Raw genomic sequence first — 18,815 nt, forward strand, 5'->3', positions numbered from 1 at the left:
TGGTGTCGGAGTTATTTTTATAGGACGATTTCATGATAATGGTATTACCAACTGGAGCATCCGAGGCCCTTGAATACTGCCCTTATGCTCTTCTGGCCTCGAAACTCCAGGAATATGAGCCACAGTGATCCGCTACTGCTAGTGAGGTGTTAACCACAGCACTGCTCATACCAGACTCCTTACCCCTCACAAAGGTTGAAGTTCCACTTGCACGCCAACCACATCTCCACTTGCATGCCAATGACATCTTTTCCACTCCGCCAGGCTACTTCCGAAACTGCGGGGCTTCCCCAAATCTTTTACATTCAACCCTATGTTCTCTAATTATGGAGCAAGTTATTGATAGTACATTATATAACAATCATTTCATTAGTTATTTACATTCACAAGCATAATTTAAACATCATCATTCAAAAATTCACATAAGTGAAACATGTATACGTAGTCAAAGAATTTCCATGACAGATACGTTATACATACAGAATACTACAAATTGACAAGAAATATCAGTACAGGTACAAAATAAGTCAAAAATAGGTGTTACACTAGCCCAGTGCTGTTTTCCTTTGTTGCTATTTTCTGATGCAGCACTATACTCAATGTCTGTCCTTCTTTCTTGTGTTTCTCTTGTCACCTTACAAACCATACCGCATGCTCTACTTATGAGCCACACTGTATCAACCATCTCGATCACTGACAACAGATGGCTACAAGACCATGCTGATTGTTGGTGCAGCATCTTAGGTCCCACATCACTCTCACCGATACCATTAATCCATACCTTCTAATTGATCACTCTTCCTGCATCACTCTCCCGTATTTTTGCATGTTAGTTCCTGCACCTTTTCAGTGCCACATGATCTTGTATCTCATTGTACGAATCTCTCCATCCCAGACCTGCTGCCTGCAATTAAATAATGTATATTTATATATTATATAATCTTTTCTTTGATCTCATCGTGACTTCTCACCAATTTTACTGAGTTTTCACCGTTTGCTATTTTTGACTCCCTCAGATTTCATCTTGTTTCCCCCTTTTGCCTCCGTTTCATCCTTCTCATGATTTTTCACACATATTTGAGTGTATTTTTGGGAATTTTTTTAGATGTAATTCTATTTACTTTACATATTTTTTTGCATTTTTTCCACCACCTTGGATCCTTGGTCTTCCTATCTGCATCAATACAGAAAAGTTTCCTTATCCCTAGGCAGAACCAAGTCCCACATACTGGTTCCTGCTTTGTTGCTTGGCTCATGCAATCCCCCAGGTGGCGTCACCATCAAATTACCTTCTCCAGCTGCCACCCCTCCTTCCATAATGACCTCCACCTGTTCAGATTCTGCCAATTCTTAGGCCTCACCAACACAGTCCTGCAGAACCATATCAACCAAGCCCAAATCTCCTTGCAGTACCTTCTCTGCCTCTGCAAAATTCTCCTGCTATGTAATCCCCAATTCCTGAAACCCATAACACACATTGAAACTCGTGCAGTCCCTCACTTGCTACTTCTGCCTTCGAGTACGACTGTCCACCCCATCTACAACAACCTTCAAACCTCCTCAACATTCCTCATAGCTGACAAACCCTGTCTCGCAGACCTACTACATTTACCACACCCTCCAAAACTCTCTCCCACCACCACACATAATCCAGAACTTAAACAGACTCATAACACAGTCATGAACCTTTCCTCTTTAAGCCTTAGCACCACAGAAATATCAGTCCTTTCCAAAGGTCTTACCTTTTGCCTGACTCCCAACTGCAATCATGAAGGACTTGCTAAAGACCACCTCTCTTTCCCACGGTCCTTACAGTGGAAACACTTTTTTGCCATCAACCCTACCAATCAGACTCAACCATAGACTTATGGTGAACCCTGGCTAACTCAGTTTATTCCTCCATCCAACTGTGATCCATCCCCACTGCCCTCAGATCACCCCTTGTTAACTTTCCAGAATTTCTTAACCTCGAACCTTGCCTCACCATTATTCCCCAATTCCCTCAGAATGTAGATTAACCTTACATCTGCAGAAAGAACTGCAGTCCACCATCTAAAAACTGATCCTGACATTATAATCCTACCTGTGGATAAAGGCTCCACCACTGTTGTTTTGAACCACAGATGTTATCTGGCAGAAGGATTCCACCAGCTGTCAGGGACATCCATTTGCAGACCTTGCTGCAGTGACCCTATTCCAGAAATCCAGCAGGATCTGCAGTCACTCCTCATATCCTTAGGACCATCCTGGAACCTCTCCCCAGAGTCCATCTCTCTGCTCATCCCTACCACTCCCCGCACTCTTACGTTCTACATGCTTCGTTAAGTCCATAAAACCAACCACCCAGGACACCTCATTGTGGCCAGCTACTGTGCCCCCACTGAGAGAATCTCTGCTCTTGTAGACCAACACCTTCAACCTATTACCTGGGATCTACCCTCCTATATAAAAGATATTAACCATTTCCTCCACCGCCTCTCCACAGTTCCTGTCCGTTTACCACACAGTGCCCTGCTCGTCATATTGATGCCACCTCCCTTTACACTAACATCCCTAATGCCCATGGCCTTATCACTATTGAACACTACCTTTCCAAATGCCTGACAGATTCCAAACCAACAACCTCCTTTCTAGTCACCGTAACCAATTAAGCCTCACCCACAATTACTTCTCATTTGAAGGCAATACCTACAAACAAATCCAGGGAACAGCTATGGACATGTGCATGGCATCATCCTATGCCAACCTTTTCATGGGCCATTTAGAGGAACCCTTCACAAACACCCAGAATCTGAAACCCCTCACCTGGTTCAGATTCATTGATGATACCTTCGCAATTTGGATTGAGAGTAAGGACACCTTATCCACATTCCTCCAGTACTTCAACAACTTCTCCCCCATTTGCTTCACCTGGTCCTACTCAACCCAGCAAGCCACCTTCCTAGATGTTGACCTCCACCTCAAAGATGGCTACATCAGTACTTCCATCCGTATGAAACTTACTAACCACCAGCAATACCTCCACTTCAACAGCTGCCACCTGTTCCATACCAAGAAGTCCCTTCTATACAGCCTGCCACCTGTAGTCGTTGCATCTGCAGTGACAAGTGGTCCCTCTCTTAATATACTGAGGGTATCACTGAAGCCTTCACATACTGTAATTATCCTCCCAACCTCATACAAAAGCAAATCTCCTGTGCCTTATCTTTCTAGTCTCCCACCGCCTCACAAAGTCCCACTGCCTGGCTACAGAGGAGCATTCCCCTAGTTACTCAGTACCACCCAGGACTGGAACAACTGAATTACATTCTGTGCCAGGGTTTTAACTACCTCTTGTCATGCTCTCAAATGAGAAATGTCCTGCCCGCTATCCTTCCCAATCCTCCCACAGTGATATTCCACCATCCACTGAACCTACACAATATACTTGTCCATCCCTACACAGCCTCTGCTCCCAACCCCTTACCTCATGGCTCATACCCCTGTAATGGACCTAGATGCAAGACCTGCCCTATACATTCTCCCAACACCACCTACTCCAGTCTGGTCACAAACATGTGCTATCCCTGTGTGTGTTTGTCATCTAATTTTGATAGAGGCCTTATTGGATGAAATCTGTATTTGTTGCGGTCTTTTTGTTGTGCCTATCTGCGACTCAGCATCTCCGCTATATAGTGAGTAGCACCTCTCTTTTTCACAATATTGTTATATTTCATCCTGGATTTTCCATTGTTTGATTTTCATGTAAAATCCATGACACAGTGCATTTTTTTAATTCATATTTATTCCGATCTGTTTCAGTCTTAAACCATCATCCAAGGTAAACGAAAGGTAAAAATGCTCTCACATGTTATTTGTTATACATGTTCAATTTGCCTTTTGCCTCTGAATCAGCCACATAATCTTGTTGAATGCTGTGATATTATGTTGTGAACAATAGTCGTGGTTCCAGTAAGGATGGTAATCTTGTGTTGTAACATGTATGACACACATGAGCTTTTTACTTTTTCTTTTTTCTTGAATGATGGTTTGGGACTGAAACTGGTCGGACTAAATACCAAATTAAAAACAACACTATGTTATGCATTTTATTCAATATATTTTGGTTACTGTCTGTCACACAAAGAAGTATTGAATATGTAAAATTGCGGAAAGGCGATCACTCCCCTATAGTGGATTGATGTGTGGAGCACAGTAACACTTAACAGAAAACAGGTCATACCAGCTTTCAAGCTTTTCCCAGAACAATACACACACACACACACACACACACACACAAACGCACATTCCTGTGGCCATGGCAAGACTAGGTATTGACACTTAATTATTGAAAGTAGTTGGTCGAGCAAATAGAGGTGGGGATGGCATAGAGAAGGACACAAAGATGGGCTAGTGAGAAAGGGGCAGGCCTTCGGACAGATGAATTCATGGCTGCACAACAAGACAAGAAAAGAGATGTAGGAAGAGGGGGTAGGGAGGAGAGGGAGGGGGAGAGAGAGAGAGAGAGAGAGAGAGAGAGAGAGAGAGAGAGAGAGAGAGAGAGAGAGAGAGAGAGAGAGAACGGCCTCATGGGGGGAGTGGGGATGGCAAGAAGAGTAGTAATAGTGAGAGAAGGTAGTGCATGATCTATCTGGACAGAGGAGGAGTGGTATGGACAGAAGAGTGAATGGAAAAGACAAGGTGAGACAGTGGAAACATGTTAGGAGGTTTAGGCCAGGGGGATTGTGAAAGTGCAGAATGTGTTGGAGAGACAAGTCCCACCTGTGTGGTTCAGAGAATCTTCTCCTAGAAGGGAGTATCCAATTGGCCCACATAGTAAAGCACCTGCTGAAAGCATATGTGTTGTGGTATGCAGCTCAAACGGCAACTTGATGGTCAAATTTTCAGTTTGCCATGGTTCGGTGGTCGTCGTTCCTGTGAGCAGACATTTTGTTACTTGTCATGCCCATATAGATTGCTATACAGTAACTGCAGCATAGCTGGTGTATAACATGGCTGCTTTCACCTGTGGCCCTTTCTTTTACTGGGTAGGAATTACCTGTTACAAGACTGAGGTTGGAGGTGGTGGATGGGTGCGTGTATGGGAACGATCTTGCACCTAGGCTAACAAGGAAATGATCTTTGGTGTGCAGAATTGGGAGTACGAGTGGAAAAGGGATGGAGAAGGGTATTCTGTAGGTTGGGTGGATGGCAGAACAGTACTCTTGGGGGATGTGGGTAGGTATCCCTCATCTCTGGACACAGTGTGAGGTAGTTGAAGCATTGGTGGAGGCTTGATTGAGCTTTGCAAGGCCAAGGTGATAACAGGTGGTCAGAGGAGTACTGATTGGTGCTTGGTTAAAAGCTTTACTAGTGTCAGAGGAGCATATGGCATAGGAGACTTCTTTATGGATGAGCTGAATAGGATACTGTCTGCCAGTAAATGTTCTGGTAAGGTTGTTGGTAAATTTTGTAGCTTCAACTTTCCTCTGCAGGTGCGGCATCCCCAGATGGAGAGGATGGAACAAAGAGACTTTTTGACATGGAATGGGTGACAGCTATCATAGTGGAGTTACTGTTGATGATTGGTGAGCCTGATATGGACAGATGTACTTTTGGTGGAGATTGAGATTTAGGGAGGTGGCTTGACGAGTTGAGAAGGGCCAGGTGAAGCAGCTTTGGGAATAGGTGTTGAGGTTATGGAGGAAACAGCAAAGGTTGTCCAGATCAAGAAAATATCATCACTGACTGTGAACCAGGCAAGAGATTTTAGGCATTGACAGGATAGAAAGTATTCCTTCAGATGGCCCCTAAATAAGTCGGCATAGGATGGTGCCATGCAAGTACACATGGCAGCACCACAGACTTGTATATAGATTTGGCCTTCAAAAGTGAATTAGGTGCGGGTCTGGATGTGGTTGGCTAGGAGGATTAGGAAAGAGCTGATAGATTTGGTATCAGGAGGAAAATACCTTTTCTTTGAACTTAAATATTAGTTTGGAATGAACTTTTTACACCTGATGCAATATGTCATTGTTTATATTTCCTTTGAATTTCTCCATAATCTATTTGGAGTCAAAGGACTTTAGATTTTCTGTAATATTGCAAATAGATGTCCCACTTTTTTTTGCTGTTGCTAGGAAACCTGATATTCAGAAATCTTCTTCATAACAATATATATATCGTCCCATTTGATACTGAAATATTTTATCTTTTGGATGTAGCTCCTTCTTTTCTCTGGATATTGCTAATACAGCGCTAACACTGCCTTTGTTAACATATTTCACTAAGTTGCAATACTCCACATTTATGTGCACTTGAAATAGTTTTGAGAGGAACAGATTGTATGGCATCACTTATTGAATATCTACTTCTGTCACTTGGCTCCTTGCATTTGTGTATTGGCAGTGTAACCAGCATTTGTTGGAGATTGTCTTTTGCATTACCATAACCATATTTTCCCATGTATGTCTCATATATGTATGCTCTTGGATATCTATTTGTGCACTTGCCTTGAGGCAAACCTAGTGAATTCAAATTTAATCTTCCACATTTGTCATGAATCATGTTTTCACTATTATTTTATATAAATCTGGATTGTCTAGTGGGTTCAGAAATCCAGCTCCTACTTGGTCAATTTGATTTGGATGGATTTTTTCATGTAACTAAGTTAAATTGTATGATTCCTTTTGGTGACAACCATGAAACTCTATTGTTTCTGTTGAAAAACTTGAGCTTGTCAATAAATCATATCTTCTTTGTCTCTGGCCATGACGAACTGCAAATAAATTGTATGAATAAATCAAGGGATCATATTTTCTCACATAGGTCATAGCATCTTGTGTGCATTCATGCATGTGACATAGACTTCCTATTTAGGTTGGTGATACAGTCACCAGTCTTCTAACATCAAGAATATTGCTGTTATTCATGATTGCATCTCTCAAATGAATGTATTCTTTTTGCACAATTTCTTTTGGTTTTCTCATGTAATATCATTTATTCTGCCTCTACTTTTGAATACAGATCAGCTAAAAACTGTAAAAATAAAAGACAGGAACTGGTATGCATACCTCCTTGTTTCTGATCATGAGGTGACATGCATAAAATTTGTTTGAAGCTACAGTAATATGTTTCTGCACCTTATTTTGGGTCATTTGTTTGACACTGAAATTCTAACCATTTTCTTCTCTTGTAAAAATTAATGGATATTGAAGTGCATTGTAAGAATGATGTGTTTCCATGATATATTGTACTCCTCATCTTTGTTGAATAATTGTGATTTGTGTACACACTGTTCACAATTACATTGACAATTTCATTGATTCTAGGTGCACTGAATCAACATTCATGTTCTCCAACTTGTCTTTGTTCAACCAGATCACATTTTTTTAGTCATTGGATATGGTATCATTTGAGCCATTACTGTTCTGAATACATGAATGAACTGATTATACCTGAGTTCTTCAAGGATTTCCTGTCTTAATCCACTTATATTTGTGCAACATTGATTTACTTCAGTTTGTTCATTGCCAGTCAAACACACCAACAAAAACTTATAAGATTTATTTGACAATGGTGACAATGAACCCATTCCACGACAGACTTGTCCTTTAATGAAAAACACATGACTGAATTAATGCTCTTCATTGCTCACAGAAGTAACACTAAATAATGTCATTCAGAAGCAAGCATGTATGCTCCAATATTTCATACAAAATAGATACCCTCCTCATCTACATTTCAGCATCCTCTTAAATGTTATTAGTTAATACACTAAAGTTCCTCTTAATATACTGTTCACTAATTTAAGCAGTTCACTTCTCTTTTTCTTGATTCACTGTAATCCATTTCCAGACGTATGTTGCTGCATGTGTCTCATCATCATCTCCATATATCCCTCAGAGCTGGAATGTATCCCCACCACATTATAATGGAACATTCTTGAACAATCTTGTACACTTTGGAAAGTTCTTGAATATTTTTGAAATTTATGGAATATTCTTTAACATTCTGGAATGTTATTGTACCTTTTGGAAGATTCTCTGACATTCTCTAGCATTCTTGAACATTCTGGAAGGAACATTCTGGTTAGTCTGGGCCCGGTCGGGAGTAGCCCACAGCTGATTCATTGACTTCCCATAAGAAGTCCATGGGTGCAGTACCCTCTTCTGACACCCAAATCTTCTAACCCAACCCCCAGCAGTTTGAAACTGAAGCCTTCTTCATGGATGGGGGCTGGAGGGCTATCATACTGTGTAACCCCTATGAGGCTGTGGGAGTGGGTGCAGAGTTATAGCAGTATGCACAGACTGACCACATTTACATATATTATGTATATTGATTTACAAAAATGTAAATGCTTTCTTCTGTGTTGGATATGTAAATAATATACACAGATGAACAAAAGCATTGTGGCCACCCAGACAATAGCATTGGGTCCAACTATCATCATGCAGAATGGCTGCAATTTATTGTACTGTGGTACCTGTTCAATATTGATATGTAGCTGGAAGTACTCCATATGAAGTGTCCATTTAATAGTCATCTGATTTACAGTAGATTTTGAAGTGGTGGTCATTGAATTTTTTATTTTTTTATGAACTTTAAGATTTGACCAGATTGATACCAAATAAATATGAATACAAGGACATCAAATAGAATTTACCACCCAAACTAGACACCAGTATTTCGGCTTTGTAACACAGAATTTGATCAGGTGTGAATGGCGCAGTTGTCCACAAACAGGCAACACAATTCCTGTAGATGATGAAGAGATGGCTGGCACAGAATTAAAACTCTAATGATTAAATATCTAATAAGGTAATAAGTGGCGAATTTGAAAGCCATGAAATTAGTTGAATTTATTATCCTCTCAAACAATTGTAATAAAATTCTAACTTATGGCATTGGACAATGATTCTAAAGAATTGAGTAGACATCACACTAATGAGATACTTGTAAAGCAATAATCCTGAAATATCGACACACAAGTCACCGAAGTGGCATCAAATCTAAAGACTTGCACCCGGCTAACGTCTTAGTCACACGACATTTCTTTTTTTCATCCTGACATAGTGGACATCTTCTGTGGCACCTTTGATAATGATAATAAATCTCAAAGAAGCCTATGTGGAAGATGACACACTGAGCCCTGCATGGCTTGTATGAACATACAAGCAAATTATGTTGTTCATGGATACTGAAAATGTATTGTATGATGTCTGACCAAGTGAGTTGGCACAGTGGTTAATGCGCTGAACACACATATGGGAAAAAAGGAATTAAAGGACACTGATATGGGTGTAGTTTTCTATGGTTTTTCCAAATCGCTTGGAGTGACTGTTAGGATTGTTTCCTTAAGAGGGCTGCAGCCAGTTGCCTGTCCTATCCTTGACCTAGCTAAGCAGTAACTTCATTTCTAATGGCCACATCATCAACAGAACAGAAAAATCCAATCCTGATATTCTGACTGATAGTGTAACTGGTTAAAAAATGACACCTTTAGTACATTTTATGTGTCATAAACCCCCATATACAACCTCAAGGAATCATATACTCTCAAACACTTGTTCCTTCCCCAGCATTCGACTATATCAGCTGCACCAGTAATATATGTACAGTATGTTTACTCTCAAACTGAGAGGTGTGTTAGAACTCATTTAAATCATCTTCCTGGAATACAGCTGATTGTCTGGCACATGATGTAGCATAAAATTGATTTTCAGTTTACCGCTGTTTGGTGACATTCTTATTTAGTATATGAACTAAATGTTTTTTGCCATGTTTCACAAAACTTTGTTTTCATACAACATAGGTGTCGCATTGTAAGCCCCCTTTCCAATACATAATGGACTGCAAAGATGGTATCCAAGCATAGATGAACAGATGTCAACTCCTTCAATCTATTGCTTCTCTACTTAAACCATAAAAGTTATCTCTGTTGACTATCTCAGTTATGAAACAGCTTCATCTGTGAATTGAAGGTGGAAGGGGGAGAAAGCAAAGGGAAGGAACTGATGACATCAGCTGCATCCTGATTTTATACAGATTGGTGACAGTGAGTAAAAAGTATACCAGACTGGTACTCGAACCTGTGATCCCTTGCCTGCTAGGCAGTTGCATTAACCACTGCGCTATCTGGACACAGTATTTATTGCAAATGCATGGACTATCTTGTCATGCTCAGCATTTAACGCACATTCCCACCTAGTTCCACCTATCTGTAGTCTCTGTCCATGTTCTCCATGCTCACTAATTTTAGATTCCCACTGGAGGTGGAACGATTTTGTGCATCCACGCTGACAGTTGTGGGTTCATTGCTCATCAAGGAGCCAAATCAATTACATCTGTATTGTACAACCTCACAACATTCATTAGAATAAAATTTACCCTATTACTAAACATACACTGGACTAGAGCGATGTACACAGGAGTAACAATGTCAGATACGTCAATGGTCATGTGTGCAATTACCTATTTATAGTGATGGCTCCATTTACATAAGCAACACCGCATTTCCCGTGCACCTAACTCTGTTCCACTGTATGTTTAGGAACAGTTAGAGTAAATGTTATCCTAATGAATGTTATGAGATTGTACAGTACAGAAGTAACTGTTTCATTTTTAAAATAGTCAGCACAGGGAACTTTTATAGTTTTAAGTCAAGAAGTGATAGAGTAAAAGAATTGACATGGGTTGTCTGTGCTAAGATGCCAACTTTGAAATCAGTTGGGTGCTGGAAAATAGACTTATGACTGGATGCTTAGGTCATACAACAATAATGTTTTGTGAAACCAGGCAAGAAAATGCTTCATTTAGCTTATGCAATATAAATGTTTCCCAAGAACCCACGGGTGAATCTGTTAAAGTTCGTATGTATTCTTTCACGAGTGCAGCAACAGCAACAGAAAAGAATGAAGACAGACCACTAGCAATTAGCATAAGTTAATACAAGGCAAGTTTGAGCAGAGCAATTTATTAGGATTGACAGGCCAGTAATTTTAGATACTGAAGATAAAGATTAGGAAATATAAGTCCAAAATTATTAAGTATTTCAATACTGATTTAAACCAAATAATACATTATTTCTAATATTTCTGTTTATGCCCAAGTGATTTTCTTAAAAGTAGAAGGTACATCTGTATTATGGATTATATTTTAAACCATACCCCCAACACTGTGTCAGTAGTGGTAACTGAAATTAAAATATGGGTTTGAGTTTGTTGGAAAGTGGTAAATAAATGACTGATGTGATGTGGAATTTACATGCACATGCACGCACACACAGGCACGCATGCACGCACACACGCGCCACACACACACACACACACACACACACACACACACACACACACACATGTGTGTGAGAGAGAGAGATTAGGGGGGGGGGGGGGGAAAGGGGGAGTTATAGGATTCATTCGGTATTGTTGATAATATGCAAAGTGGTACACTAAAATTTAACTCATAAATAATAAATATTTTTTGCAAAATGAGAATCAGCTGAAATTTTATCAGACTCATGGGCAGTTTCTTTTGTATGTGCATTGTTTATTTTTTAACCAAGAACTCATGTCTTACTGTAATTAATTTACTTTCTTATTTTGTGTTTATGTTAACTCATTGGTATGTATTTGTTGTATTTTGAAACATGGCAATAAAATCACTAATGCACATTAAATTTCAGCGTCGGCAACCCGTGACCAGCTGGGTGTACTTCGTTACCCTGCATCAGCACCTAGACCTTCCATCATAGGCAGAGATGATTTCTTTGTTCGATATGGTGAGAAAGAACGTGAAGCTGTGGCAAGTTTCGATTTTTTGGAAGAGATGTCTACTACTTCTGTGAGTGGGGCTTCTTCATGTGACACTTTGGGATCACGCAAACAGCTGCCTGCTGCCTCTGGTCAACATGCAACGACTCCAACCCCAAATGTGTCACCCACTAGTGATGAAAGTGATGAAAAAGTTGGAGGGCCAATCTCCTTTAGTGATTCTTGTGCAGCTAGCTTTTCTGGATCATCTAACAGCCTTGAAACATCAGGACAATAGAAAATCACGTGTATCAACTTTATTTCTCAGTACCTGCTCACCAAAACCTGTTACATCAATAAAAGGCAGCCAAGTCCATTACTAAACTGATATCATGTCAATGTAGGTCCATTTATTTTCTGTGTCTGGCTCTTTTTATGCACAATAAGGTCATAATGCTAATTCAAGGAAATACTCAAGTCTTACTTTGTTTATCATAACATATGAATTAAAAATGTTTTCTGTAAATTAAGCATGAGAGACAAAAGTATTTTGTTCCTATGAGTGATGAAAATAGACATCTCTCAGTTGTAGGAGGAAGAGAAGTGTGTTTGACAACAAAGGTAACTCAGTCTCATCAACAGAGCAATAAAAGACTTCAATTTATTCATAGCAATATTTTGTTCATTATCAAAATGAGTTGTTTTATGTAAGTTTATTATACATTGCCACACAATGTGATTTGTGTTAATTCTGCGTGAGAACCATTTCTTTCATTATTCCCCCCCCCCCCCCCCCCCCCCCCCCTTGTGAAGATATTTTGTTGAAATGAAGATTGTTTATGCTAGAAATAAACAGTGTACACCAATGAGTCAAACATCCAGAAACTTACATAACCATAGATTAATATTCATGTGGTGGATATTAAGCTCTGGGTGATTTGCAGTAATGTTTTATGCAACTGCTCACTTGTTGATTCTCTCTCTCTCTCTCTCTCTCTCTCTCTCTCTCTCTCTGTAAATTGTAGTATTTGTTATTCCAGATAAATGACTATTATTTTCCAAATTCTTTCAACATCTTCTGACTCAATAATCTGACAGATGAACTGCAGATGTGGGATTTACCTACAACTGTTATTCGTTTTTAAATACAATTGCATTTTGAATTTCTATGGAAACAATTCCATCCATGAAACCAGAGAATAAAAAGTCAGAAAATTCACAGGAACATAAAGACAGTATATTCTCTGAAAATATGTTGATACTTTTTATAATAGTATAAGTGTAACATGGGAAGCACTTATAACTTAAGACAGCATCTGGGTATCTGTTATTTCCAAATTTATTGTAGAAAGAATGCAATTTGTCCCAAAATGTCAACTTATATCTACATTTTTGTTTTAATATTTATGGCAAGCAAAATTTATTTGAATGAGTTATTTGAATAATATGAAAACAACAAACTGCACTTTTGAAAAAGTATAAAGGTGCTGAGGTTGCTGGTTACATTATTAAACACTTACCACTAGCTAGAGATAGATGAACTATCTGAAAATAATAGAAAACACTAGTTAGGAAAGAACTTATATGAGGCTCACACTGACAAAATAAAGTTTCAGTTAGCAAAGCTCACTGATTTTCACTTCTGAATGTTCTGCAGAATTGAAGTGTGACCTCTTGAAAGGGGATTTCAGGGAAGATACATGCATATAATAATGATCTTGTTTATTGGCTGTCATTCAAGATTTATGTTTTAATCAAGTCCTCATTTAGTTACCACATTCATAAGTTAGCTTTCTGAAACACTAAACCACCAACTGTTATTGTTGCCCCTGTGATCCATCTCTGTACCTTTCTGCAGATAACACTGACACTGCATATGCTTACTTTTCTCTGCAATGGAAATAAATTAGTGAGAGTGGCTTTTCCTTTCTGTTCTTTGGACACTTTCATTTTGTATGGAGCCCAAAACTATTCAACATTTTTGTCTCCTGAATATTGAAATGAGCTACTATGTTAAAAGCACCAAATAGCAGCAGCTTTTCAGTTCAAAAATGTTTGTCATGTGCTAGAACTACATTAAGTTCTCGAGATGGGTGAAATGTATAAATCACAGTATTTTCTGAATATTTAGATTACTGATATATTTACAATATTTATCATTTGCCAGTGTTAAAATGGCAGTTGTCCAAACTATTTTGGTGTTTTTCATAACAAAATGTTGTTGTAAATGTCTCCTATATGCAAAGTGGTACACTAAAATTTAACTCATAAATAATAAATATTTTTTGCAAAATGAGAATCAGCTGAAATTTTATCAGACTCATGGGCAGTTTCTTTTGTGTGTGCATTGTTTATTTTTTAACCAAGAACTCATGTCTTACTGTAATTAATTTACTTTCTTATTTTGTGTTTATTTTAACTCATTGGTATATATTATGTAAAACAATGGATTCCCTATAACAATGAAAGAATCTGTTGGCCTAAAAGCAGTGAGCTTATGTGGAAAAAGACTGTATGGTAAGAGTACAAGAATTCAGGAACCATAGAACTATATTAGTATCTAAGTTCACTTACATTAAAATAGTATTTTTTGAGGAATTTTGTTTTAAAAGCTCATACAACAACAAAGCTGTGTCATTCAATTAACATTATTCTGTACGATGCAATGTTTAAGATATCATGTTTGATGACTCTTCCTTGCACACAACAGATTCTAGTAATACTGATGGTGTAATCTGTCTGAGATTCATAAAAGTAATGTTTAGAACCTATGGGTAATATAGGCACAGTAATAGTTGTTTGAGCATAATTTTTCTGCCAACTCATGAAAGTGGATATTTTATCAGTAAAAAGACAGTTGTCAGAATTAGTAATCAAGTGATAGAATCAGCAAAACTTAGCTATAGTTGCAGAAGTAGGACGAGTATAACTGCTGACACAGAGGATGGAAATATGTTGCAGATACCATTTTGTAGACTAGGCTGAAGTGCAATTTTAATGTCTGTGTGACTCTTGTCAACACAGTGTGTATTTTCAGATGTAAATAGTGTTTATAATAGAATGAATATGTAGTTGTACATGTCCTTCAATAATTAGATATTTCCTGATTGCTAGTGATTCTGAGAGTGAAAAAAAAATTGTATGAATGAACCGAAGAATGAGTTTGTTATTTATTTTATTGTGACATTATTTTTAATTGTAATGTTGTCAATGTACATGATCTGTAATTCTTAACCTACCATGTTTATATGTTTATAAATATTCACACCAGAATATTATATTTGTTTGTTTATTTTTCACCCAGAAACATCCTAAAGAGGAACAAGAGCTATTTTTTGCTTGAATTGGGAATTTAGATAGGGATGAATGAACAAATGGAAAGTTTTATTTTATTCTTCAGTAGTTTGATACAATGTATCTAACCCATTATTGAATGGTTAGTGGGTTTATAATAATTACTAAAAGTTGAAATGATAATTTCCTGATATACAACAAGCTATTTATACCAAGCTGTTCTAAAACTGTCATATTAGTTGATAAAACAAATTTTATTGATCAAGGACACAAACTCAACCTAGTCATATGTTTTCCTCACAAAATTTGATAGCACGTGATGTTAAGTGAATAAAAATGATTCACCAGTACCAGAAATAGATATTAAAAGCCATTCACTAAATAAAGTGATATGTGTGTCATTTCTTCATATCATGCTGAATTATTAACACAGTGGAGAAGCACTCAGGTAAATCATCAGGAAGCTCAATTCACCATGGTTTGCAGTCAGAAGGCTTGTTGATTGGTTTTCTTGTCTTCTATTATCCACACATTCTCTCCACATTGTATTGTGGTCATACCTTCTGGGGTGTACAACCAAAGTACATCAGTTATTTACTCAGCACAAGCAAACTGTAAGAATATTATTTAACAACAGAAACAATCAATTTTTGACAACATAATGTAATTAGATAGATAAAAATATCTACTCACCATGCGGCAGCAGAACACACACATAAAAGAAAGTTACAATTAGGCCAGCTTTTGAAGTCAGTGGCTTCTTCCGGCATAAGGGTTGAAGGGGAAGGAAAAGGGGTGAAGGAAAAGGACTGGAGAGGTCTAGGGAAATAGGTAGATTTCAGAAAAGTCACCCAGAACTGTCAGTGTGGGAAGACTTGCTGGACCGGATGAGAAGGGAAGACCCATAAGCCTCCCCTGACCTTCAATTCTGGGTGACTTTTCTGAAATACACCGCTTTCCCAAGACCTCTCCAGTTCTTTTCCTTCACCCCTCTTCATTTGCCTTCAACCCTTCTGCCAGGAGAAGGGGCCACTGGCTCAGGAAGCATGCCTAATTATAACCTTTTATGTTTGTGGATTTTTTATCTATCCAATTACAGAATATTATGTAAACCACATAGCAAGTGAACTTTGCTTCTGTGGAAGAAAAAACACACACTAAAGTTAAGTATATTCTGCAACAATTGTAATCTGCTTACAAACCAGTTTTTGGTTCCTTGGGAAAAAAGGGTTCAATGAATTAAAACAAATTGTTGCATTTCAACAAAAGCACTTTTTCTTTTGAAATTTCAACACAGTTTTGCCTCTTGGCATAAGGTCAAACAATGGTTCTGTATGTCAGTGTGGAGATCATTAAGTAGTTGCCAGTGGTGAAAAAAGGAAATTGGAGATCTCTGCAAATTTAAAAACAATTAAGAAATTATTTATCAGTCTCTCTTCCTACATATTATATGGTTACTGATATTTGAAGATTGAAAAATTATAGTTGTAGTTGACTGATTGAATGTTCATAGTGTGGTCAGATTGTTCATGCTCCAATACAAGAGCGAAGCGATAATTTTTTGCCATATTAATGATCTGTTTATTCAGAAAATGTTATTTCTTCCCATAGCACCCTTTCAGGTTGATAGATTTTTTTTCCAGTGCTTTTTCATTTACAAATTGCTCTTTCTGAAGGTCTGAAAAATGATCATCTCCAGTGGCAAAATTCATTGTAATAAAAATGTTTTTTGATAGAAAATTTCTTGTGTGAATTGGTGAAAGTCAGTGGATACTAAATCTGATGAATGGGTGGATGTCTGAAGATATGTATCCCTCAATTTCCCATTGCCAAACTACCTTAGGGATACATACAGTCTTATGAACAGGACAGATTCCAACTTATCATATAGTGGAGATATTGAGTCACAGACAGGCACAACAAAAAGACTGCTAAACAAGGAAGCTTTCAGTCAAAAGGCCTTCTTCTGAAGTAGACAAGATACACACACACACACAAAACTGTCTCTGGCCACCAAGGCAACCGTGCATGATGGAAAAAGTGATCTGCATTGTGGGGATAAGGAGAAGATGGGCAGTGAGGAGGAGGGATACCAAGATATGGCCAGGGTCAGTAAAGTACAGCTTGTAGAAGCTTGCAGAGACATGGTGGGGAGAGGATAGGGAGCTATGAGCAGTCAGAAGGTTAGACTGAGGGCTGTGGCGAGGGGGGGGGGGGGGGATGGAGGAAGGGAGCAGAAAAGGAGTGAAGCAAGAAGACTCTGGGTGCACTGCTGGGGTAGAAAGCTGTGCAGTACTGTAGTGGGAATGAGAAACACAATTCGGTAAAGCTGGATTTGGTAGGAAGCGTCCTGGTGGCTTAGGCTGTGAAGCAATTATTTAAGTGAAGAATGTTATGACGGGCAGCATGCTTAGCAACTGAGTGGTCCCACTGTTTCGTAGCCATAGTTTGTTGATGCCCATTCATGCAGACAGACAGATTGTTGGTGTCATGCCCACACAGCATGCAACACAGTAGTTGCAGCATAGCTTGTAGTTCACTTGACTGCTTTACAAGTACCGTATTTGCTCAAATCTAACCTGCACTTTTTTTCCAGTTTTTGTAATCCAAAAAACTGCCTGCGGCTTAGAATTGAGTGCAAAGCAAGCGGAAGTTCTGACAAATGTTGGTAGGTGCCACCACAACTAACTTCTGCTGTCGAATATATGTAGCGCTACACAGGCATGCTTTGTAGGCACAAAGATAAATACTGGCGCCAAAACCTCTGCGTCAGTAAATAAATTTAAAAAAAAAGTGGAAGACAAGCTTTTTTTCTCCGCCCCGAGTTTCGACCACTGCATTTTCATACATTATCCAACGAAGTAAATATAAATTCCGTATTGTTCACCTTCGAATGTAGCAGCATTTCAATGTGCTATGAAAATCCGACTGGCAAGACTGTTTGGGATGTTTGTCAATATGGTCAACTCTACGTTCTGAATTTTTTCCTACCTGTGAGAAGAGATGGTTGCTAATAGGAACTTTTATGAATTGTGAATCACATGCAGTATTCTGTTCACCATAAGAATAACACGAATATAAACATTTTGTCATGTATTGTTTCGTGTTTGCTGCTATCTCATTTAAATCCTGTCTGCCTAATAAACTACGAAACTACAGTGAGACAACAGCAAACGTGGAAGAATATACATATCATGTCATGTTTATATTCGTATTATTCATATGCCTAATAGTGATACAGTCAGAAATGAAGCACGGCAATTTACTAGATTTTTAAATCTAAGATGACTAATTTCTGTGCAGAATGTAATGTACTAAAGAGGCGCCTGCAAAGATTTTCGCCCGCATCTCGTGGTCGTGCGGTAGCGTTCTCGCTTCCCATGCCCGGGTTCCCGGGTTCGATTCCCGGCGGGGTCAGGGATTTTCTCTGCCTCGTGATGGCTGGGTGTTGTGTGCTGTCCTTAGGTTAGTTAGGTTTAAGTAGTTCTAAGTTCGAGGGGACTTATGACCACAGCAGTTGAGTCCCATAGTGCTCAGAGCCATTTTTTGCAAAGATTTTCAAATGGAGAAAATTTTCGCTAAACTCTCGTACAGAACGTCTTTTATCATACGCAGTCTATTATTTGGTTCTTGTTATTAAAGAAAGCAGCAGTGTAAGTAACAACAAATAGCAGTCTCTTGCCATTGTTTCGCTGATGAGATGATTCAGCCATGCCGTGAGCGGCGGTAGGTCGTAAACATGCACTATCGGAATGCGACAAACAATGCATGACACAGTACAGTAATGCA

General features: G+C 38.7%; 1 protein-coding gene across 1 annotated transcript in view; it reads left to right on the plus strand.

Annotated features, from left to right (window-relative positions):
- The window catches only part of LOC126088246 (uncharacterized), a 206,978-nt gene extending 191,968 nt beyond the window's left edge, over positions 1-15,010 (plus strand). The window contains exon 10 of the mRNA XM_049906379.1: positions 11,666-15,010. Coding sequence (XP_049762336.1) covers positions 11,666-12,030 — 365 coding nt within the window. The 3' untranslated portion in view covers positions 12,031-15,010. The remainder of the gene's footprint in view (positions 1-11,665) is intronic.
- Positions 15,011-18,815: the final 3,805 nt, after the last annotated feature.

Source organism: Schistocerca cancellata, chromosome 1 (genome assembly GCF_023864275.1).
Source record: "Schistocerca cancellata isolate TAMUIC-IGC-003103 chromosome 1, iqSchCanc2.1, whole genome shotgun sequence".
In the NCBI taxonomy this organism is placed as follows: domain Eukaryota; kingdom Metazoa; phylum Arthropoda; class Insecta; order Orthoptera; family Acrididae; genus Schistocerca; species Schistocerca cancellata.